At 41.8% G+C, this 25,441-nt stretch overlaps 2 protein-coding genes across 2 annotated transcripts; both read right to left on the bottom strand.

The window, feature by feature from the left end:
• Positions 1 to 1,839: 1,839 nt before the first annotated feature.
• GSTA3 (glutathione S-transferase) lies at positions 1,840 to 7,479 on the bottom strand (the record flags this gene model as incomplete). Its single annotated transcript, NM_001303157.1, is given in 5 exon segments — positions 1,840 to 1,972; positions 2,980 to 3,121; positions 3,459 to 3,591; positions 6,678 to 6,729; positions 7,393 to 7,479. Coding segments are annotated over 5 exon segments (547 nt in total), but the record flags the coding sequence as incomplete, so codon positions are not given.
• Positions 7,480 to 19,084: 11,605 nt separating this feature from the next.
• On the bottom strand, positions 19,085 to 24,967 carry GSTA4 (glutathione S-transferase 3). The gene is given in 6 exon segments (NM_001303158.1): positions 19,085 to 19,228; positions 19,960 to 20,091; positions 20,660 to 20,801; positions 21,163 to 21,295; positions 22,248 to 22,299; positions 24,881 to 24,967. Coding segments are annotated over 6 exon segments (690 nt in total).
• Positions 24,968 to 25,441: the final 474 nt, after the last annotated feature.

Raw genomic sequence — 25,441 nt, 5'->3', positions numbered from 1 at the left:
CTTTCTTTCTTTCTTTCTTTCTTTCTTTCTTTCTTTCTTTCTTTCTTTCTTTCTTTCTTTTTTCCCATTGCTTCTTATGATGGTGCAAACTTACCACCTAGGAAAACCAAATTAGCAATGTGATTTCTGTTTTTACCACAAGGCACTTCTAAGATTGCATGGGTGAAGGTGAAATGGCTGGAAGCCATTTCTTTGCTCAACTCAGTTGTCCTGTGCAGGCTTCTTGTGCTATGTGTCTCACTCAACACAGCCAAATTATTTATATGGAGCTGGCAAATATAGCATGGGCCTCAGGCCAGTTTCCTTCTAGGGTTTTGTCTGGTGGCCAAGATGAGGATGACTTGAGCATCTCAGATGACAAGAGATGCCTTATCTCACTGTACAGTCTGAGAGGACCCACTGGAGCAGATTTTGAGCATCTGGAGATCCCACAGTTAGCTCAGCAATATTATGCACATGAGAACCTTCTCTGACAATAAGACTAAGAGAGAGGAGCTTCACAGAACAACAGCCATTTCTTGCTGGCAAATGTATGAACATTTCTTCTTCCTTACAAGCACTGGAAAGATAAGGGAGAATGCAGGAAAGAGCAAGAAAAAAACTGTGAAGTAAAAAACCACCAATATAAGTATTTTCTCTTCTGGCAATAAAGGCATCCTTATGATTCAAGTCATGTCAGACAAACAGTGCCCATACCTGGTGGACAAGATATTTTCCCAAAAGATGGGAGCTAGGGGCCAGAATTTCCTGAGGCTGAAAAATGGTGCACAGGTTGCAGTCTGTCACAAAATTCTGCCAACTTTGTTGCTAAAGCAGCTCATTCTGTCATGCTAAATTCAAACTGCTGGGGTTGGGATTTGCAGGGGGAGGGGAGAATATCACATCGCCTCCCAGCTCCTTTTCCACAAGTACCAAGCAGAAATTCCAGTTAGGATAGTCTGATGCTGGACTGTTTATTTTGTTCATGGGATCAAAGCCGAAGTCTTTGAGTGCATCCTTTAGGTTAACTGTTTTTAAGCACAAAGCAATGATCTCAAGCATGGCATTATCAGTCTAAATTTGCATTGCTTGCACTGCTCTGTTTACCAAGACTACAGGCACAAGGTTGAACTACTGAACAGTATTTGCTTCTTTTAGTCTCAGACTATTTGGATCCACTGTATCACAGCTCTTACTCCTGCAGGTTTGCTCGAGCACTGGGCTCTACAGCATGCTGCACATCTGGAATTTTCTGATTTCTGATTGCCCTACTTCCACTTGGCTGCAGATTTTGCACATCTTACAAAAGCAGAAAATTCATCCTTGATGATATTAAGTTGATTACTGAAAGCAAACTGTGGTTGCTTTTTGTTTGTTTGTTTGTTTGTTTGTTTGTTTGTTTTGGTCAGGGCTTGAATTTCTAGCCATGCTGTAGTAAAGTTAATTAAATCCCACTTATAATATCAGCCAGTACAGAAAATGGCATGCTCTATCATATTCTAACATGTCAGTCTATGTCACAGACATAGTTTGTTATTAGTATTAGACAGTATTTACGAGCAGGAGACAGAAAAATGAAAACAGGGCAGCTTAGATAAGTGGTTTCCTTAGAATGACATTGATTTCTACTGAGATGGCATAAGCCACTTGAAGAGGGAGAGATATGCCTTAAACAGGGGCACAATGCCTTACAACAAATCAACAAAATCTATTCCCTGCTGTGCTTTATGTTAAACAAACACAAACACTGGTAGTTTGCAGAATGGAGAGACAGTCACTGCAGGACTGTCCCTTCATGAAATCTTTGAGATCTTTGTACTGTGTGGTTCCTGAACACAAACGTGTTCAATAACATCATTACCTGCAGCTGAGGAAACCCAGAAAGCACAGAAGGTACTTTCTCCTCCACTGCTAAAATGGCTTCCATGAGCTGAACATCTGCCCAGCTGAATCGGTTTCCCACAAGAAAGTCTTGGCCATGCTGTTTCAAGACCTGTAGAATACAAGAGAGCATGGGTTGCAGATAATACCTGGCAGCTAAGCCTTATGGCACAGCTGTAGAGCTAATCAGTGACCGTAAGTGATTATAAGTGAAGTTTCACTTTTTAGCTAGAGATCTGTAAGCCCAAATCATTTCACTTTTGTTGGAAAAAATCAGAACTTTTAGTACACATATTACAAACTCTGGTCATTTCGTAATGATGGGTGACGATCGGTACTGGGAAAACAGACAAAACCACATGCTTAAATAAGCTATTATCAGATATAAGGTTATAAATAGAGATAAGAAGGAATTGGAGAAAATTCGTAAAATTGCCATTTAGATATTTAATTTATGGTTCTGTTCAACATACAGGAAACAAACTTAGTAGGCAAAATCACAATAGCTAACCAAAGAAAATCCCTGCCTCTGGGAGCAAGTTGTTATAGTAATAGGAACTTCTAGGATGTTCAGCCTCTATTATTGTTTTCCATCAAAACTAAATGAATGTTACAAAAGTGAACAGTGTTGCCAGGTCTTGTGGGTTTGGTTTGCTGTTTCTGCAAGTGAGGCATGCAGAAATCTGAGGCTGTTATTTTACTAAAGCAGTCCTAATACCTCAGTGTTTTTGTCTCTCTATCTGATTTATTTGCAAGGGATTTTTTGCATTCTTCAACTGAGGGATAGCAGAGAGATGTGCTCTGAACAAATACAAGAGTGGAATTTTCTCTCACAGAAAAAAACCAACAACATATGTGCTTGCTTTTACATCTGCAAGAAGATATGCTGTGTAAACTGAAAACATTTCACTTTGTTTGCTTGGTGGCTGTAACAGTATTACAACCCTGACAAAATAAGCTAACAAACAGAAGATTTGCTGTATCATTACCCCTTCTTTGTGAGAGCCAAGAGGGCTGAGAATCTGGATCGAACTGTACCACAAGTATGTTCTTACTTTTGGGAAAGTTTCTGATAACTGTAAATGCAAGTTTTCTGGGCACATCCTCTCCATCACATACCTTTTCAAAGACAGGGAAGTACCTCTCTGTTGCCTTCTCTGCAATTGTGGCAATATTTTTCTCCTTTGCCTCAGGTGGAGAGAAAGGAAACATCAAAATCAATTGCATCAGATCTGATATTCCTTCCACATACATGTCAATCCTGTTTGGGGGAAGGCAATAGACAACAGCATGGGAGTTATTTCATCTGTATTCCAATTAACTAAGGCAACTTACAGGAATTGTATATCACCATCACAGTGCCAAATTTCATAGTCAAAACTAAATACAAAATAAAGCTAGGTAAGTTTTAAAAGGACTAAAAGCCTGTTTCTATTCAACAGCATTTCATAAGCAGTGGTTAAAACCTAAACAAAGGCTGCTTTGTTGCTTAGCCTTTCTCACACCTTTCTATCGGATTTACAGGGTTGCATTTGTTCAGTGCAATGCAGCTATCAAATAACAGATTGCTCATTTAGCAAGAGGAAGTGTCACCGTACAGGGCTCTCTCCTTCAAGTCTTTCCCATAGAGATTGTATTTCCCTGCTATGTAGCTGAGGATGGCTCTACACTGCACCAACTTCATCCCGTCGATCTCAACCAGCGGCAATTGATGGAACATCAGGGATCCATCTAGGACACAAAATCGAATGAGAGCTTGTTAATTCCTCCTGGAATTCTAGCTTTACAGGAGAGTGCATTTCTTTTGCAGAGTAGATCATGGACGCCTTGCCCTAATTCAGAAACTCCATGTGGTTAATTAACACTGTGGGAAAGATTAAATGCTGTCTGGTAGGCATCAGGTTTGCAGCTTGGTCAGAGAGGTGCAGCTGGGCCCCATGCTTTGCAGCTTTGCCAGAGCTGCACTGCCTGACGGGAGCTGGCACCACTCCCTTGCACTCCTGGTCGCTGGCCCTGCTGGCAGGAGAAGGCTGACCCACCAGTTCCAGCCCCAGGGACCTGAGGAGAATGAAGAGCTGTGTCAAATCTGAACTTCAGAACAAAAAGCCCAATTATTTTGAATGCAGATCAGTTCCTTGGCAGGCACATAAACAAGGATGGAAATAAAAAAAGGGGTAGTACCACAGTAAGATTAAGCTACTGGGACAAAGGGAAAGGTCAGGGCACTGGGAGCAGCAGTGCTAGATTCATTGTGAAGCCAGGGACGGAGAGTGTGACAGCAGCTTGCTGCTTCACTAAGTTTTGCATAGTTGCTCCAGAAACAGGACTTTGAGCATCCCTGTAGATTTCCATTACAGGCCTGTCTGTCCCCAGTGTCATTTCACAACAACTCAAACCCATCCAGCCGTGCTACCACCATCCCCTCTTGCCCCTGTGCTGACAAGCCCTGTTTTCCCCAGTGCTGGAAGCAGTCTGATCCTTTAGCAAGGCTGTGCTGAGACTTTGTGTTTGGCATAGCAAAGCCAATCTTTTCTAGTGCAGTTTTCTGCTGATCTCATTTGCCAACTTTGGAGATACTCCCTGCTCCATTTACCTGTTTATGGGCATCCAAAGAACAATCCTGACCTGTTAAAATCACACGGAAGCTCTAAATCCAAGCAGACAGCTGCCACTTTGCATTGCTCAAAGTTAAGCATTTATTTGAATTGCTTGGTCATTATTACTAGTGCATTTCTTCCAAGTAGAAGAATTTATGGCACCTTTACCTACTCTCTTCTTTATGGAGCTACTAAAATACTCTGCTAACCAAGAATTAATAAAAAATCTTCATTACATCACTAATTTACAGCTTAAATTCTCACTCTCTTTGTGGCAAGGAATAGCTCATTTATTTCTCATAGACATTAACAGAATGATCCTGTGTCATCATGTCTTACCAGAACACACCTCTGCAGATTAGGAAAGAATATCACCTATAAGAAGTCCCCTATCTAGCAGAAATAACATAGGATGGGAAAAATAGCAGCTATATAAGTATACTTCTCATACTTCAATAGAAGTTGCACTAAGTGGAGAATAAATCTGACTTTCTGCCCCTTGACAAGAAATATAGTGCAGCAAATGTGAGAACATTGAATGCCTGGTTTGTTTCTTCTCTACAAAGAAGAATTTTTCTCTTATGACCATTAGTGGGCTGCTTCTCCTGGTTTTGCAATGGGACCTCTTCACATAACCACTGCACATAACATACATGCAGGATTTAAAGCAGTTTGCCACTCATTTTGCTGACTGTATTGTGTGTCTGATGATAGTCTGTGGGCATACATTAAAGAGCAATAACCTGCAGGCCTGTTTGCCACAGAACAGCAATGTTTCTCGACATCAACCTGTGGCTATGTAGGTCAAGACAAGCCAGCAGGTCTCAGGCTAGTGGGTACAGGCCTGGCCAGGGTGATGTACTGGCGTATCTCAGTCTCTAAAGCAGCTGTCTGGCTGCAAGATACAGCTGGAACTGAAAAACCAGGAACAGTTCCTGGCCTGGGCTGAATCCCAGAAAGTGCTGGAGGATTGCTAGAAGATCTTCAGTTGGCACAGGCCAGGGCCACACCTGGCCAGTGGTAACAGTACTCTGAAGTCTGAACTCAGGGCTTCCTGGCACAAGGCTCACTGGCAAGGAGAGAGAAAAAAACTGGAGGTAGAGGGAGTGGTGGTTACTCATGTTCAGTCCTGCTCTGATCATCTGGCAGTACTCCACCAAATGACTAATATTCGTCTTTCTTCAACTTATCATATCAAAGCCAGCCTTTCTCTTTTTGCTCTGAGCCTCTTAAGCTCAGTATACATATATACATGAAGAGCCTTCATTTTCCTTAGAAGACTTCCCTGTCCTTTTTATTGCCACTTAATTCTTTTCTCTGGCTACAGATAGGCTTCATTACTAAACGCAGAATCATGCCATTCTTTGGGTTATATATCTTTAAGAAGGAAATTCAGATTTGGGTACCTAACTATATACTACCTAAACTATTGTATTTAGGGCTATATTTGTTGTCTTTACAGCACACAACCCTCCCACATCATCAGATTCCCAGCCAGCTAGACCTACAACTGATCTTACTGATGCCACTTTTTTATTGCTGTTGTTTCGTTCATTTTAGTTTTGTTTTCATCTTTTCTTTAAACACAGCTTTCCCCATCTGAGTGGACAGCCCGAACACAGTCAAGTCCTTTTCAGGGTGTCTCTCTGCTGTGCTGGGGTGTTCCTGTCTTGGGCAGCAGGAAAAGTTCAGGACAGGCACACCTGGCAGTGCTCCTCACAGGCCCAGCTCCTTCCCCACCTGGGCAGCGAGGCCTTCCCCCTCCAGGGTGGTGCAGAGGACTTCAAACTGGGCTTCAGCTGAGCAAGTATGAAGGCCAGTGGCTGGGGGTTTGCTGTTGGGATCTGGTCTCACTCCTACAGTTTATGTAAAGGTTTTCTGGCTGCTTGGACCACGTCAGACTTATTTGGGGGAAGATTCATGGCTCTGGCTCATCCAGCACAGCTGGCCCCCTTACTGTCTTGTCAAATCCTACCTTAAACTTCCCAGTGCTAACCATATTTAATGTGTTACTGTGACCACAGTCATAGAAGCTATGACTTCAATCTCATAGGAGTTATTTGGTACTGCAAAGAACAGATTACACAAAACCAGCATTTCGGCATTCAAGATGTATTCTTAGAAGTTTGCTTTGGTTTAAGTAAACTGCTTTTAAATCACAAATGTAGCTAAATACAAGCAACTTTCTGATTGCCAAAGCCTCAAGCATCACAGTCTTACCTTGGCCTAACTTCAGTAACTGCTCTCTTGTTTGCAGAAAAATTTCTTCAAACTGGAAAAGAAGAGAGAAGAGCTCTTTATGTTTCTGACATTTTTCTCCAATTGACTGCACATAACCTCGAGCAGAACAAACCAGCCAAGCAAAACACGATGAGTTGAGGCTTCAGCTGTGCTGTTTGACTGTGAATCCCCTGAGGACTCTCCACCCATCCCCACGGCTGGATAGCAGCGGAAGGACCTGGCCACTTCTGCCTGGTTGCACTGATTCAGAAATTACTGGAGTGCAAGCAGAAGTAAGACACAGACATCTAGAGGGAAGAGCAGACTGCAGCCAGTGCCAAGGGAAGCACAAGGTAAATCAGCTCCTTCTAACACCACCCCAAGAGAATGTGGGTCAACAACATCCTTTTTTTTTTATACACTTTGCAACTGCAATCTAAATGAGACTGAGCAAAAGTGATTTTGCACAGCTGGAAAACTGAGATTCATTAAAGGCCTTTTAAAAAATCCCTGTTTAGACCCACTAGACTGATGTTACCTCTGGGAAACCCAAAGCTCCATTGAGTTTGCATCCCAAATACCAGCCACTGAACAGGGTAGGTACAAACCTAAATTAATTTGAAGATGAATTTATTCACCCTTTTGCACCCTTATTCCCTGTGTGCATATTAAATTGTTTCACAGTGTTCATTTAAAAAGCTGAGTGTCAACCAACCTCCACTCCAGCTGCAGCTAGCAGCCATCGGATGGACTCCATTCGCCCTCTTCCATTGATATAGGTGAGCCTGGGCTTCTCCGACATGCTTCTGAGCTCCCCGTGCCTTGAAAAATATTAAGCTGAAAACAAAGATCTCATAAAGCAAGTGTAAGTACCATTATTTGGGGGGAAAAAAGAGAAAAACCTTTTATTCTCACTACATCTGCTGCAAGTGTACATTATTTCACTTAAAATATGAGAGATGGATTAGTGACAAGAGAGACTATAGAATCATAGAATCATTAAGGTTGGAAAAGACCACTGAGACATCTATTCCACCTGTCAACCCATCCCCACCATGCTCACTAACCACGTCCCTCAGTGACACATCCACACAGTTCCTGCACACCTCCAGGGATTGTGACTCCACCACCTCCCCGGGCACCTGTGCCATTGCCTCACCACTCTTTCTAAGAAGAAATGTTTCCTAATTTCCAATCTGAACCTCTCCTGGCTCAGCCCGAGGCTACTACCTCTTGTCATATACTAGGAAAGGAAAGATGTGCTGAGTGGTAAAACCTTTCCAGTGCTACTATGAAGGGGTTTTCTTGGTCATCTGCAAAAACAGACATGTTTAAACAAGCAATCTGAATACTGAGCTGGAGGGGGAACCTCACTGTATTACGAGACATTAATATAAAGCCGCTGGAAATCCACCATGCCCTCAAGGCAGTTACTCAGTGACAATCATTGCCACGATCCCCAGTGAAAAGAGGGAAAAGAAAAGGTGTTATACTGCTAGGCTGAAATGTTCCTAGCTTTTTTTTTTTTTTTTTTTTGCCAGATGTCAGAACGCATCATGCAGCTTCATCTGTCACCCACTTCTTATCTTACGTAAATGAATCATTGATCTTCCCCCTCTGTTCCAAGAGGCAGGTTGAGCTGCCATGGCACAGAACCATGGAATAGCTTGAGTTGGAAGAGACCTCAAAGATCATCTGGTTTCAAACTGCCTGCCAGGGGCAGGGTTGCCAACCACTAAATAGTTGCTAGATCAGTTGTCTTGGACAGCCTCAGCCCGTCTCCTCAGTGCTTATGGTCTCCCCCAAAACCATACCTGCAACCTGGCTGCAAGTTCCCCCAAAATGTATCCCAGGGCACAAGGGAGTAGGTGTGCCCATGGCCCTGCATACCATGATCTCTGCAGCTCCCATCATAGCACACACCTTTGCACCAAGAGGGACTGTGGCACAGACAGAAAGTTGGTATGAACCTACTTCATGCAGTATGGACGAACAAATGGGCTGTTTGTGTTGAAGCTGGAACATATATTTACCTTAATTTCTGTGTTCCATTGCCCTAATTGCTAAAAAAATGGGACTAGAATTCCCCTTTCACAAACAAGTTAGTGTCATACACTACAGAATGGGAGAAAAAAAGCTTAAGGATGTTCTAAAAACAAAACAAGATAAAAACAAACAGAAATCCTACAGATGATTTCAATTTTCTCAGAGCTGAAAACAAAAGCTGCAATTCTCATACTGTTGCTATCACATGACTGCACCCACACTTCATTTCCCATTTAAATAAGGTTCAGCGCGTTCTACTGATATTTTCTTCAAATCACACTGCTTTTTAAGTGTGCTTAAAATGAAGTACATTCAGACAATCCTTTGCCAAAACTCCATTTTAAAGAGCAATCAGAACAATTCTGGTAAAAACGTAGTTGTGCTTTTACATGTGATTTTGACAACATAATCGGAATACAAAAGAGAAAATATCACCTCCAGTTTTAGAACACAAACAACTGTTGCTAATTAGTAAGTGTAAGTCACTGTAAGTCAGTGGTTGCATTCGTTTCTACACATGCTGAGCAAATAGTTTCTCTGACGTGACTGTGCAGTTTATCTATCAATCCACAGCTAACTGGTGCCTCTTCATTACCATGCTTATCAGAAACATTGTGTCATATCATTTCAACACACACTGACCCTGCTTGTAATGCACCAAAACGTACAGTAAATAAAACGTTAACTACACAGCCAAGGGTTCTACAACTGCACAGGAAAACATAGGGAATGAAAAGCATTAGGCAACATTTTATTGTTTTACATGAATGAGAAATTCTGTATACCATTGAATTATGTGAAGAGTAATCACAAGTAGACAATAAAAACTTGCCATCAGCTGCAGCTTTCTAAAATAAATAATAACTCCATCAGCCATTAATGGATTTTAATAATCTTAAACCTCTGACACAGAAAGAAATACCTGGGTTTTTTTTGTAGCCTTCTCAGTCTTAGATCCACCAAACATCACCACTGACTACAAAGGGCCCCGCCACACACCTATCTACACTTGTGTTACAGTGCCTGGATCAGAAGCTGAGTCTTGGATACATGCCCATTCGCCTGTTGCCACTGGAGATGGGCAAATACCATTCCAAACTTGCTGAAGACCTTTGTCCTACCGAAAAGACAGCCTGGTGCTTGTCAGGAAATGCAGGTGCAGTCAAGCTCTCAGCATCAGCACTTTGGTGGAAACGCACAAATCACCACTGCTTCAAGCACAAAAGAAAGCGGATGTATCTACATACGTATACATTTACCATTTTTGTCTAAACTCCATATTTCTGTCCTATTTTCTCTCTCAGCGCTTAAGAATCTGCTTTACCCAGATGTGATTCACACGTCAGGATTAGTTTCCTGATTAAAAAGATCTTTCTTGCTCTATATGGTAGCCCAAACACTTAAAGAATAGGGAGTTTAGAAGCCTGTACTTACCTTCTGTACTCAGTCTCCACTGAGTTACTGCTTACGTGCGCAGTCCCACTTCTGGTTTAACTTGGCAGCTCCTCCTCCTACGCCTGGGGAGTTCCAGCCATACCCAATAAGAAATAAAGTCTCCTATTGCCATTAATCTGATATTATGGAACTTAAAGGCATATGTATCTGAAGGTGCCACTCAAGGCAGAGGCTCTTTTGCCGCTTGCTGATTTGACCATATTATGGGGTAGTCACACAGTTTCTATCGTAGCCATCTATTCAAGCTCCTCTTTTGGAGTTACTGGGGCATTTTACACACATATAAGAGAAAGACACTTTAAAACGCTGAGAACATCACAGGTTCTTCTGTATCTTATTTAAGATAATAGCAACTTTTTAAAAACTATCCAGTACATCTTCTAGACCTATCTTAACAGTAACCAAGGTTCTTAGTTTCAGTGTTGTCTGGCAAAGTAAGGGATAACGATTCCCAACTACTTCTAAACACGGCTTGCCGGTGACAATTGACTTAGTGATAACTTGGTATAAAAAATAGATGAGCAGTTTATGCAACGATTTAGCCCATGTCTAAGGAAACCGTACTGATTTTGCAATTGAGTGTACATGGAGATGTACACACAGCATATACAGAGATGAAGTGAAGTATGACTTTCCTACCCTGTTTCTGTGATGTATAGTTACCTCTCACCTCAGCTTTGCTATCTGTGTGTCAGATAAAATGATCAAAATGGAAGGGAGTGTGGACAGACACAAACATAGCTTAATAGATATGAAGTAGGATTTGGACAGCAAAGATCATTTTCTCACATCTAGTGTATGCTCACATAGGATGTGATATCTTTACTCTCTGCATCAGATGTTAGCACAGCTAATCTGAAGGTCTGCCCGTAAAGCAAACACTGAGTAATGGTACAGTCATGGCTGTACCAACGTAGCATCACAAGCTGGGGAATTTCAGGAACAAAGTCTTTACCTGACTACTTTGAAGAAATTTCAAAATGCTGCTACTTTCTTTTTTTCCTCACATTTCTGGTTCAGTTGCAGTTTATCTGCCTGACAGTTGCTGGCAATCTCCTCTAGAGGATGCATTTTCACTTGAATCCTCTTGGAAATTTGTAATTTATGTTCTTCAAATGTTGATAGTGTCAGCAAAATACAATATGGTGCTTCTTCCTGCTTTGCCTAATTCTAACCCTCTCAGATTCATCGTCTGGAGAATAAAGTAGATCATTAAATGTACATTTCCATATTGCTTCCATGTCAAATCCAATTAGTAACCTCCTGAAAATTCACATGTACAGGCTGGAAGTGTTTGCCCGTACCTGTCCCTGATGGCAGCACTGAGTGAAGATTAAGCTGTTCCTGCTTTGAGGTCTTTGATATCTCTGATTTGAGGCACCATAATGAGCAGTCAAGCAAACTGTTCTGATGCTTTTTGGATTTACTGAACAATGTCACATCCAGATTCAACAGTTGTTCCCCCTCCACACATCCCAGTTTGCCAGAAAGAGTTTATCCTTTGTTATACTTAGATGATGTTTGAGGTCCCTTCCAACACAAGCCATTTTATGATTTTGTGAAATTTTTGTTTTGCTTTCAGCTCAGCAATTGTGAAAACAATGTAACCTCTATAAGCTCCATTGAGATCCGTATCTACTGCCTACGAGATTTCTTTCATCTCTAAGTTGACTTTTTGTATAATCCTCCAGAGTAGAACAGAAAACAAATCTGTTTTATAAAAAATCTGGTAAGCCACACCTGTGAGCATCCAGGCAGCTGGCATAGATCCCAGGTACCACTTAAAGGATCTTGGGTTGGGCACAAGCATGCCCTACCCAGCATGTCAAGTTCCCAGTGCAGTCTGTGAACACACTTCATGATGATACACCTTAGAGAACTCAAAGACTTCTCTAAATGTGATGCTCACAAACCACTAAACTGCTGTCTTGGAGCACCATGCCTGATTGCAACTTTTGGCAGCACCTTTTCAGGGGTAAGGGCTGAGCATGCAGCTAAACGCTGCTGGAGAATGAAGCAGGGAGTTAGGAGGATTCCCCCTGTTCTTCCAATCAAGCTCTTAAAATGAAGAACAAGCACACATTGATAAAACTAGAGTCCACAAAAATGGTTCAGCCAAGTGGTGTATCACACAACCCAAGACATGCTGACCTGTCATACTCTGACACTCCAGGAAAGACTCTAGTTTTGTCCTGAAAACCTTACTGAACACCCAAGTATATAGACTCTTAGAATTCTGTGATCCTTAATTGGAAGGGACCCATAAGGGTCACCAAGTCCAACTCCTTGCTCCACGTAGGACCACCCAAAATTCAAACCCTACTGCACACACACTCCCTGAACTCTGGCAGCTGCCCTGTGCAGCCTGTTCCATGCCCACCGCCCTCTGGTGCATGACTTGTCCCTAACCCCCAGCTGCCCCTCCCCCTGACACAGCTCCATGCCGTTCCCTCGGGCCCTGTCGCTGTCACACAGAGCAGAGCTCAGCGCTGCCCCTCCGCTCCCGAGAGAGCACACTGTCGGCTCATGTTCAACTTGCTGCAACAAAGATCACCATAAATATGATGTCAGCCAAGTTGGCATTGTCTCCTGCACATTTCTGCAGGCCAGTTGGCACTTACCCAGACCACCAGCACAGAAAATTCTGAGAAAATCAATCCTAATCCTGATTTACACTCGTCATGCAAGGAGTGTAAACGGCAAAGAAAGCTTAAATGGAGGGACAGAAACAAGATTTATGCTAGAAAAACAAAAGGCCAGCACACAGACCCCAGTATCAGCATGTGCCTTCCCTTGTAGCAAAAGTTTCCTAGCACAGCTGTGACTGGGGCCAACCAGCTCTGTCCCACAGGGTGCCCAGGCACTGCGGGTGGGCAAGTGTGGGCCAAGGATCGCTGCCAATAACTGCCTCAGAGGCGGCCACCCTCTGTGCAGTAGGAGTGGCTGTACAGACACCAGCTTCACTGTGCCAGTGGCTGCAAGGCCAGAGCAGCATCACCAGCACAAACAGTGTGGAATAATGCAGAACCCTTTGAGGGGCTTTAGACAGAGCCTGGAATGATGCTTAGCGATGCACTTAAAAATGAGAAGGACAGTGAGGACAAATGAAGGGTGGGTTAAAGCCAGCAAGCAGGCAGAGAAGGTGACTCATGCTGACTCAGGGCCATGTCAGGGTCACACATAAATACCAGTTATGCACATGCCAAAAAAGGAGGAGAGTCTACACAGATATCTAGCCCCAAATCTATAAAATCTGGTCAAAGGCTGAGTTGATATCCCCCATAGTGTGAGATGTGCCAGATCAAGGCTTTAAAGCCAACTGAAAAAGAGCTTTAATCCATAATGTGAAATACTGAACTTAAATAAGTTTTGTAGTATGATGACTTCTTATTTCAATAGTAACTTGTATATGTTTGCTTTATAGGGTTTCTGGCATGTGCTGCAAAACTTTCTAGGACTTTCTAGGACTCTCAGTTTATGCACATTGCTACATCTATGTGCATTGTTGCACTAAAATAAATAAGTAGTTTATGTTTAAATAACATTTATATTTTCAAAAGGAGGTGAAAGGAAGTAAAGCAGATTTCTACATTTATGTGGTGTTGACCAATTACAAAGCTTTATTCCATCTTTTTTTTTCTTTTTTCCTCCTCAGTATAAGAAATTGTAATTGAAATTGGTCACTGGAAAATATTTAAAGCCAGTTTTTATCCTGTGAGACATTTTGTTTGTTTGTTCTGGTCATTGTCTTTATAAAACCAGATCTACTTATTCTTCTTATGCAAGGAGAAATAGATTTCAGGGCACACAAGTCCACTTCTATTCCTATAAAACAGCTTTGTTTTTACTGAAGCTTGTGTTTCCCCCGAGTTCATCATCATTCTCATAAGATTCAGTACCCTTTATATAGATTTCAGCCTTTATTTCCCTTTAAGAGGAAATATTCTCTCCTTCCCTTAGACTCCCTTACACAGATCTGTCAGAATGAAAAGATTCAATGAGATGAGATTAATGACAATATACAATATTGAACAATCTGACTTTTGAGACTCTCTTTATTAACTGTTCTGTAACTATCTTCAAAATGATAACATGTATGTGTTTTAATAATACTTATGAGTAAACTTCTACCTCTACATTTACTTTTCTTACAGATAGGTCTAACAGTTTATTAAATGTAACTTGCTTTGCTCTCTGCTGATGTGAAAATATGATTTATTTTTCTGGGTTGCGTGTGAAGGATCATACAAATCTAGAAGAACAAAAATCAGGGAAAACTGAAATAGGAATGATATGGAAAATGACAGCAGATGTTGAAAATTCTCTGTATTAATGCTACAGCTTCTTCATCTGGTGGTAGTTTCCCTCTTCAGCTCTGCATTTTATAGTCTTTGTATTTTACATTGTTGGCTGTATTTCCCCCTCGTGTACTTCTACACTCTGAAAGACTGCAAGAACCTTCCAAGCATTTTAACTTCTCTTGCACAAGAGAAGATATACTGCACTTCCCAAAACAGGAACACTGAGAGAAGGCTTTAGTGTGCTTGAGAAGTCTGACACTTCATACACTCTTTATGTACAAGTAATGAACTTGCAGTAAATAAAACACTGGCAGTACATCCATGCTGTAAAAGTGAAGATGGTGAAGCTATGTCTCACTGCTTCTCCCAAGGTTGGTACAAAGCAAATGCAGAAATTTGTGTTGGAAAATTGTTTTATTACCTTCAAGCAGAGTTTGGTCATGAAAGCTAAGTACATAGTCCAAAACAGTATAATTGTATAACAGTAAAGAGAAAGATTTATGAATCATCCTGCAGGTTAAACCTTTATCATAGGTTTATATAAATGTCACAATAATTACTTCCCAGACATTTCCATCCACAAGCCTCTGATATAAGGTGCTTCCCATGGACACCCTTTGCAATAAAATAAGCAACATCTGTTCTACTTGTGTAGTTTAAAGCACAGACTCCTAGGCTTCTACATAGGAATGAGCAGAAAAGACTAAGGACCTCTGAGGCCTAAACCTATACATGTGTCTTCAGTAGTCTAATTGGGAAAGGTATCTCTCCTGCTTTAGGAAGGACCAGGACAGTATGCAACGTGTGAGTCTGCCTCTTTTAGTGCAAAACCAACTCCTGGATCCTGGGGATGTAGGTTGTCCTGCTTCCAGCCTGCCCTGCTTCACACGAGCACCTGTTAGGATTAGCAAGGAACCACAGCACCAGGAAAATAAAGAGTGTGCTTGTTTAATGAAGGTTAAAATACACCACACCTGTTACACTTCTTGTTGTTGTTGTGTGGGTGTATTTGCACGTGAGGACATCAACAATGAGATATTCTAGAAAGCATGAGAGTTACACCTGCCACCCAATGCTGTCTCCCTTCTTAGTGTAACGTTTTCTGAAACGATTACCCAAAGCAGGCTTACAAGGGAAGCCAGAACACACAGCTCTTTCATCCCAAGGCTAAAGTTCCCCAAGTGCAAAACTGCAGAGCAATGGCAAGCCTTTGATAACATAATTACTTCTTTGAAAAAATGGGTGGCCTGTGCTTGAACTGTTGTTTATCTGAATGGGCTGGTTGGGAGCTAAGCTTTGGAGTCTCAGGCTGAAGGACAAGGGTGAGCTCCTCCTGTCTGTTGCCAGAAACAGGGCAGCTTTCCTTTACATCCATTTCCAAGTGTGCATTGGAGAAACTGTTCTGAGGGGACAGTAGTAGGGGACAGGAAAGAATTGGAAACTGCAAATTTGCTTATTTATTCTCAGTATGCACACTGACTCGGATCACCAATCTCACCTTTCCCCCCTCCTTATTGACAACTTTATTTACTTTAATCTTCTGCAAACGTTGCTATTTTTTTCAGTCTCCTCATAAAACATTATACTGCAGATTACCAAGGGTCTAATTGCTGTCTTTAACTACCTAATGAGAGGACAGGAGCAAACCCTTCTCAGAAAAGCAAGGTGAAAGGAGGAGAGGGAACAGAGACAAGTTGCAGCAACAAAAAATTTTAAGCAAACACAACAAAAGGAAGTTTTACAATGACATGGCCAGAATCTAGAAGGTGCTGCTGCACAAGGGTTTGTACATGACTGAATTCTGCTCTTAACTCCTGTGAGACATGCAGACATGCTTCCAGTCACACAATAAGAGGTTAACCCTTCCCTAGATAAAGATAAATCAGATAAATCAGGCTCAGATAAATCGCCACCTGGAGATACATACTTCTTTCCATGACTGCAGAAGTAGCCATAGTTCAAAAGCAGGCATGTGGTGCTCAGAGTTACTGTACCAGGCTCTGCCCTTCAGCTCCTCTTGCCACAGAGGCTGTACTCTTCCTGCTGTTAGTGGGAATGGCTCGGGGCCGCACCATTTTCTCCCCGTGTCTTCACAATTTTCATCTCATCAGTCTCCACGTGAGCACTTGCAGAAGGAGCAGGGCTCCATCTAGGGCAGAAAAAGTGTAACGCCCATTTAATTCAAGGCCTACAGCTTTTATAGCGTTGAAATGGAGTGCCTGTGAGTGCGTAAGGCTGAAATTATCTCCTGTAGCAACTGGGATCTAGAATAACCTTTACTAGCAGCAGGATCTTATGTATGATGCCAACAATAAAACACTGATCAGTATAGGATAGCTACTGTGGCTGAGCAGTATCCTATGCTCTGTTCTCTTCCCTCTGCTGGGGAAAGCCACTCTCTAGAATCCCCATGTCACACTCAAGATGCATCTATGAACGTTTTGTAACAGCTAAGAGATTCTGTAAATCTGTTACAACCACAAATAACCATGCAAAAAGGTTTTTATATAAATTTGCAGGCACTGTTGGCGTTGTAATTCTTGATTTACAATTTTAACAATAAACAAACAGGTAGTTGGAGTCCTTATTTAAGAGATCCCGATTTAGAAGCAGCTCCTTCCTGCACAGCCCTTGGCAGCTGCTATGGTAACTACTGAACTCTGCTCTGGCTTCCCACTTGGCAGCAACCGTAGCCAGCCAGCTGTCCTCAGCCTTCTCCACAAAGACAGCTTTTGAGCTGCATTTCAACAGGGGGGTTGTAGTCAGCTGAAGGGGGGAAAAGAAAAGAAGAGTAGAAACAATAGATACATGGTCTAAAAGAGGGGAACTTGAACTCCAACAAGGACAGAAGTAGAAACAATTAATCACAAATATGCAAAGAACGAATGAAAAAGAAACAACTGAGCAACAAGTATACCAAACATCATAATGTGCTGGTGTCAACAAGAAAGAAAGGGAAATTGTCCTCTAAGTGACTTTCAGGCTCATAAATGGCTACTTACATACTAAAAAATATAAGAAAATGAGATTATAATGGAACAGCAGCTTACTCCTCCTAAATCTAGGACATTCTAGCCCCAAAATCTGCATGATCAGAAAAGCCCCTTTTGAACCTCAGATCAGTGCCTGACTCAGTGGCATTAGTTCCAGGGCTACCTCCAGGTCCAGGAACCCACATGTCCCTTTTGGAAATCAGCCAAGGGACAAGCTCCTTCATTCCATGTCAAAGCATATGCTGATGTGCGAGGTGTCGGTGCTTGCAGCTCCTTGATCTTCCTGCCACAGCCTGAACTATTCACTATGAGTAGGGTGCACAGTAAAGGCTTCAGAACCCTTGCAAGGGGACACATTTTGCCTGCATTTGGCATCTTACTATTCTTCTGGCTTTCATAGTGCTGAGAACTTCAGTTGCTCTGAAGCTGTGAGACAGCTCCCTAGTGGGCAATTCATTCATCAAGATTTACTCAAGTGTATTTGCTGCAGTACAAGGTCAAGAAGCATCCCATTTCTCAACATACAGCCAACTCAGGAATTAAGCAGTGACACTGGAGATTGAGCAGAAATCTTTTAAACTATATAATTAATACAGAACTATACAAACTATGAAAGCCTAAGATAGCATTCTATTAAGCAACCCTTCCAACCAGTGTCATTTACTTAAATGATTAAAAACATTTGCCATTCAAGTAACAGAGAGAGGAAAATACCTAACTAACATTTTGAGTTTGGGAGTTATTAGAGCTTAGGTAGAAACTACACCAGGTTCATGTGATGACTTACCACCTACCATCTCCTTTCTTTGGTTTATAAATGCAAAAGAAATGTTTTTTTCATGAGTAGGTTGATAAGGATCTTGATAAGATTTTCATTTCAGGTTGATAAGGATCTCCTTCAAATCAACCGTAAAGAATATATCCCCAAAGACAAGTTACAACAATTTGCAAACCTCAACCTTCATTCATGAGACAAACATGACAACAAGCACATGTAAGAATAATGAGTTTATTTATTAGAATAGGTCCTCTAGATAGGTCAGTTATACACATATGACATTTGGCAGTCATTTTATTTCCCGATTCAGTAATTAATATACAGCTTAGTTATGAAGGCACAGCAGTGGGACTTCACACATCAATAACATCCAATATATCTGGCAAGAGGAACATCTCTGTCCTACATTCTTTAAAAGCCGTTTGTTTCATTTCCTAAAGTGAACCTAAAATCACTAAGGACTTGAATCAGAATTAATCATACAGAAACCTGATCTAGACTCTCAGAGCTAACCACAAGATGCTGGAGCTGTCAGTCAGCAATTCACACATCTTTCACTTTTGTTTTTCCCTCTTCTGGTGAGACTGCTGGAAAATGGCACATCTGATGCCATTTCAATCGGTAGCAATTACCAGAAAAATATAAAGAATGGATTAGTAGTAAAGAGTTATATTAGTAAGCAAAATACTTGTATGCTGTATTTTGTATCAGAGAATTCAAGGTACTGCTCATTACAACTACTTTCAAATGCCTCCTCACCTTCTCTGCACAGTTTAATTATGCCATCTGGTAGCTCTCTTCAACTAAGAACAGCCCTTGTTTTAGACAAGCCCCCTAATTTGGTTTTACATCATAATACATCCGGAGAACCCTCCTCACAGTCTCCACGTATTTATCATCAGAAATAGGTTTTCTCTTGCTTCCAGGCGCTAGGAACTTCTTGATTGTGGGGATGCTGCTTATCCTTTTTTTAAATGCCTAAAAGGGAAACGGTAAGAACATTGCATTTAAAAAGCAATGTAACAAGAGAAAAAACACACTCATTTGTGTAAGTGGAGGATTTGACTGAAGGGGGAGCACTGACAGAAATCATTAAGCAAACAGTATCAGCTGCTGCTGGAGATACTGTTAATGATACATGTGCGGTACTGCTCCGTCAGTACAGGAAATACTGATGAGACCTCTGCATATATTCATCTCAGTCTTCCTAATGAAGTCATCAACATCCTTTAAAAAGTGGTTTGCAAATGCAAGACAAAAGAAATAACATCTTAGCTATGGGTAAATTTACCTTCTCTCACCCCAACCTCATTTTAAATAGTGATTAAACAGCCCTCCACCTTGTATTGAGGTACAATGATATGGAAATAGTTATTTGTGGTTTCAGATGCGTATTCTTCTCAAATCATATCTTAATCTAGAAAATACGTTCTGCTTCTGGCATCACAGAGCTGCTGAGAAGGGGGAAAAAAGCAACCAAAAAAAAGGAGAGTGGCTTTCTTCAGGCTTTATAGGAATTACTCTAAACAGTAATACATTCTGTAGATGAATATTATTAGGACATTCATCCTAAAGCAAGCAGAGCAAGACTACAATAAAAGAGGAGTGACAGACACTCTTTGTCTTATGGAACTGTCCACACAAAACAGACTTTGAAATGTCTCTCTACCATACCTCCAGCCATAGAGTATATTGTTAATGTAAATCACCTGTAACAGAGGAAATCCCGAGAGAGCATCTGACTTCTTCTCTTCTAGCATTAAAATGGCTTCAAGAAGATGAATATCTGCCCAGCTGAGACGGTTGCCAACAAGAAAGTCCTGGCCATGGTCTTTCAAAACCTAGAGATGTCAGAAATGAAAATGTTCCAAAGTGGATAAGCAGATGGAATTATCTTTTCAAAATGCTCAGGTCCACCTTTGGTAACAATTCTGTTCTATTCACCTTTCTCTCCCATGGCACTAGGGATACTCCCAGAGTGGGAGATGTTAGCTCAATGCCTGCAATCACTGATCAGTTTATCTGTGAGCAGTCCTCCCAGCAGCAGTCTGGAATCCCAGGGTTTCTCTTACCCATCCTTCCTTCCTATTGCCCCAGGTAACGCCACATACTATATCATATTGGAATTTACAGACTAAGAAATCTTTACATAGATAGATAGATAGATAGATAGATAAATTTAACTCTGTTACAGCTTCAGTGAGAAAATAGAGATCAGCAAGATAAACACGGAGATCTCAACTTGGCCTATGCATCAGGCCATTTAGATTAGAAGACTTTATTGCGTGGAAGTGCTCCTCTTACATCTGCCTGGGGAAACTTGAAAGCATTTTTGAAATTGTAGTAATAACTGTTTGTTACTGTGGTTAAAAATAAAAATGAAACATAGGAAACGATTCTCCTACATACCTTTTCATATGCTGGGAAGTACCTGCTTGTAGCCTTCTGAACTACAAAGGCACATTGTTTCACCTTATCCTCAGCTGATAAGAACGGGAAACTCAATAAGAAGCCCATAAGGTCATCTGTTCCCCCAACATACATGTCAATCCTTAAAAACAAACAACAAAACATAATAGGCTTGTGCCTCCACAAGCACAGATTTGCACAGTGTTAAAGTTGAATTTCCATATGCAGAAATAGTTCAGTATTTAGTCACCTCTTGAATACCTCTGTCAAGTTATATTAATATTTTACTAGACAATGAGCCTACATATCAAGTATTTTTTATGTCGAAATAAACTGATCAGAACAAATTAGTTGGATTGCATTTAACTGTGGCCTGTCAGTCTGACTGCAAATTACGCATCACCAAAGCAAATGTGGTTCTCTGACTATGCAAATATACAGTTTATTCTACATGTATCTAAGCTACTATAATGTTTTCAAGAAGAGTAGTACTGGTACAGTACAGGGCTCTCTCCTTCAGGTCTTTCCCGTAGAGGTTGTATTTCCCTGCGATGTAGTTGAGGATGGCTCTGGTCTGCACCAACTTCATCCCATCGATCTCCACCATGGGCACTTGCTGGAACATGAGGACTCCACCTAAAGAAAGAGAAACACATATTACTGTATTGGTACCTCTATGTCAGATTTCTTCCTGTCTTCATAAGAGTGTCATTTTTATGTTGAGCTTGCTCTAGGGAGTCTTTTTACTAAATTGGCATGTTTCCATGCAAACAGTAAATTAAGACAAATTAAAGTGAAGAATGGAATAACTGAGGGTTGTTAACCTTGCTTTAAAAACCAAAGTTCAGAGAAAGTGCAGGTGAGGATGTGTACAACAGCTCTTATGCTGAAATTGAAATATAATTTGGACAATCATGACACTAAACACATTAAGTAAGAAGCTTAGCTGACATAAACTAATTCTAAATACATTAAAATGTATTTATTTTCTACTATTAAAACACAGATGAAGCAAATGTTAGATTATAAAATCTCTTCCTTATAACCTGTATCTTAAGCTAAAGCAAGGCATTCCATGGACTTTTAGGATAAGCATATGCAAGATGCTGAAGCCTGGAATAAGATTGTTGGACAACATTGCCATGGGATTAACTTCACAATGCTGTTTTTCTTGGGAATGAGAATCCAAGAATCCTGGCAAAGCTGTTTCAAAGAAAGATTTACAAAGACTCAGGGTCCACTATATTTTATGTCCAACTGACAAACAACTGCTGTAACGCTGAAGACTCAGAAAGAAGTCAGGCCAGCCAGAAACTGCACCTAAGATGAATTTTTGCCAACAAAGTTTTGGCAGCAGCACACACAAACAAAGGAGCCAAGAGGACTGTGAAGCTGCAAGTTGGAAGAACATTCAGTTTTCAGTTGTGCCTGCCCACATGTGGAAAACATTCAGTCTCTGCAGCTGCTCAAAGCTCTGTTCAGATTCCCTCTCTTCCATGTGGAAGTCAGTCCACACAGTCTTCAACCTTCTTCTCTGGGTCTGGGCAGAACCTGCTCACACTTATCTTGAGGTCTCATATGTACTCACTTTGCAGGAGTTTCTCATACTGCTCTCGTGTTTCCAAAAACACCTCTTCAAACTGGAAAAAAAAAAGTAAAAGAAAAGAATAGGGAAGAAAAAGAAATGAGCATCTTTACACATTTCTAGAGCACACAAACTTGGGTGGTGCTTAACAAAGAAAACAATACACGCTCTGGCCTCTACGTTCCAGACATGGCCCTAAGGGAGAAAAATTCAAGGGCAGAAGCATTGGGAAAATCTCTTAGAATCAAAGAATTGCTCAGGTTGGAAAGACCTTAAAGATCATCAAGTCCAACCATAACCTAACCACACTACCCTAACTCTAACAACCTTCTGCTAAATCATGTCCCTCAGCACCACATCCAAATGGTTTTTAAACACATTCAGGGATGGTGACTCAACCACCTCCCTGGGGAGCCTATTCCAGTGCTGAACATCCCTTTCTGGAAAGAAGTGCTTCCTGATACCCAACCTAAGCATCCCCAGGCACAACTTAAGGCCATTTCCCCTCATCCTGTCACCTGTCACCAGTGAGAAGAGACCAACCCTGCTCTCGCTGTAAGCACCTTTCAGGTACTGGAAGAGAGCAATAAGGTCTCCCCTCAGCCTCTTCTTCCCCAAACTAAACAGCCCCAGTTCTTTCAGTCTCTCCTCATAGGGCATATTTTCCAAGCCCTTCACAAGCCTTGTTGCCCTTCTTTGGACCTGCTCCAGCACCTCCATGTCCTTTCTGTACTGAAGTGCCCAAAACTGAATGCAGTACTTGAGGAGAGGCTTCACCGGTGCCGAGTACAGGGACAGGATGATTTCCCTAGTCCTGCTCACCACACCATTCCTGATATAAGCCAGGATGCCATTGGCCTTCTTGGCCACCTGGGCACACTGCTGACTCATATTCTGTCCATCAGTACACCAAGGTCCCTTTCTATCAGGCAGCTTTCCAGCCACTCCTTCCTAAGCCTGTCAGGTTGCCTGAGGTTGTTGTGACCCGACACTTGGCCCTATTGAAACTCATGCCATTAACCTTGGCCCATCAATCCAGTCCATCCAGGTTCCTCTGTAGTGCCTTTCTCCCCTCAGGCAGATCAACACTCCCTTCCAATTTGATGTCATCTGTAAACTTACTGATGGTGCACTCAATGCCCTCATCAAGATCATTAATAAAGATGTTAAATAGAAGCGGCCCCAGTACCGAGCCCTGGGGGACACCGCTCATGACCGGCCGCTGACTGGATTTAACTCCACTGACCACAACTCTTTGAGTGCAGCCATCCAGCCAGTGTTTCACCCAGTGGAGCCTATGCCCATCCAAACTGTGGGCAGTCAGCTTCTCCATGAGAATGCTGTAGGAGACAGTGTCAAAGGCTTTACTTAAGTCCAGGTAGACCACATCAACAGCCTTACCTTCATCCACTAAGCGGGTCACCTTGTCATAGAATGAAATCAGATTATTCAGACAAGATCTACCATTCGTAAACCCATGCTGACTGGGCCTGATCCCTTGGTTGACCTTTAATTGGTCCATGATGGCTCCCAAGATTATCCGTTCCATAACCTTCCCTGGCACTGATGTGAGACTGATAGGCCTGTAGCTACCAGGATCATCTTTCTGACCCTTTTTGAAGATGGGTGTTACATTTGCCAGTCTCCAACTCATCAGGACATCCCCGGTTAGCCAGGACTGCTGAAGGATGATGGAGAGTGGCTTGGTAACTACATCCTCCAACTCCCTTGGCACACTAGGGTGCAATCCATCCAGCCCCATGGATTTGTGAGCATTCAGCTTTAGGAGCAGGTCCAAAACCATCATGCAGGGCCTATTCTGTTCCTCATCCCTATCTACCAGCGCAGGGGGCTGTGCACCCTTAGTTTGAGAAATGCTGCTAAAGGCAACTCCAGTAGAAAATCTGGCATTAAGAACCAGAGTGAGGATGTTTTATTTGGTTTTGAAGAGGGAATTTAATCTGAGACACTCAACAGGACAGAGCAGGCTGTCCTTACAATGCTTTCTGATACGTGGAAAAGAGCTCTGCAGTGCAGTAGGTTGATTTGAGACTGATAAATTCTTAGAAAGTTAAAACAAATCCTTTGCAAAATGATGTTCAGCAATTATGCCAAGCAGGAAGCTTAATGCAGAAGTGTACTTAGGACATCTGAAAATGAATTATTCATCAGATGAAAAACAAACAGACGCAGAATTGCCTGTGATATGTGTGATGTAGTTATGATCACTGTGGTTGAAGATGGCAAAGGATGGAAAGAAAACATAAAAATCCTTGAATAAGCATTCCAACCAAAAAGATAAAGACCAAACAAAGCAAATTAATTGCTGTTTGCCTTGGCGCACATTATATTTGTTATGCCCTGAACAAATATCTCATTAAGCTCAATAGTGCTGGGTAAGGAACTTTAAGAAGGCTTAATCATTAATTGTTCTTGCATTAAGCACAGTTTTGGATGATAGTGTCATGTTTGAGAAGAGATGAAACTTAAACTTTTGCGCACCTAAACCGATTGCATTAAATGAATAGCCAGTACTTCCTATTGCATCTAGGGGTACTTCTTTGGTTAATGACCCATGTTCTGACTCACAGACAAGCTTAGAACACACAGAAAAATGTTACAAAGATGGGACAAACCTCGACCCCAGCTGCAGCCAGCAGCCAGCGGATCGACTCCATTTTGCCTCTTCCATCAAAGTAGTAGAGTACGGGTTTTGCAGTCATGGCTTCAGACTTCCTTTACCTGAAGATGTAAAAGAAATCCTTTAATAAATTATTCAAAAAATAGATGGCTCTTGGGATATTGGTTCACAAGTCATCCACAGGACAGAAAATTGGGTTAATTTCAGACAAAACATTTCAGTAAAGCTGCTGTCTGTACAGACTTGGTTTTATTGTGGCATGGTCGCAGTTCCCCTCAAACCCTGAAAAAGGAAGCATCAGATGCTAAGCAGGAGATAACAAGAGTTGCCACTGAGTACATCAGCAAAAGTGTTAACAGAGCCATAGAATCATCCCTCCTAGGACGGTGACCCCGCCACTCCCCGGGCAGCCGGCGCCGGCCGCTAACCAAAGCGACATAACGGTTCACAGAGGCTTTCCAAGCCGGGCACCCTTGTGTCAGAGCACCAGAAACACCCGCGCACGAGCACGGGAAGCCGTTTTCAGTCCCGGCTCGACACGCTCGCTGAGAGCCGC

This window comes from Meleagris gallopavo, chromosome 2, assembly GCF_000146605.3.
Source record: "Meleagris gallopavo isolate NT-WF06-2002-E0010 breed Aviagen turkey brand Nicholas breeding stock chromosome 2, Turkey_5.1, whole genome shotgun sequence".
NCBI classification, from domain to species: domain Eukaryota; kingdom Metazoa; phylum Chordata; class Aves; order Galliformes; family Phasianidae; genus Meleagris; species Meleagris gallopavo.
Note: the sequence above shows the minus strand (reverse complement) of the source record. Positions and strands in the feature narration are given on the sequence as shown.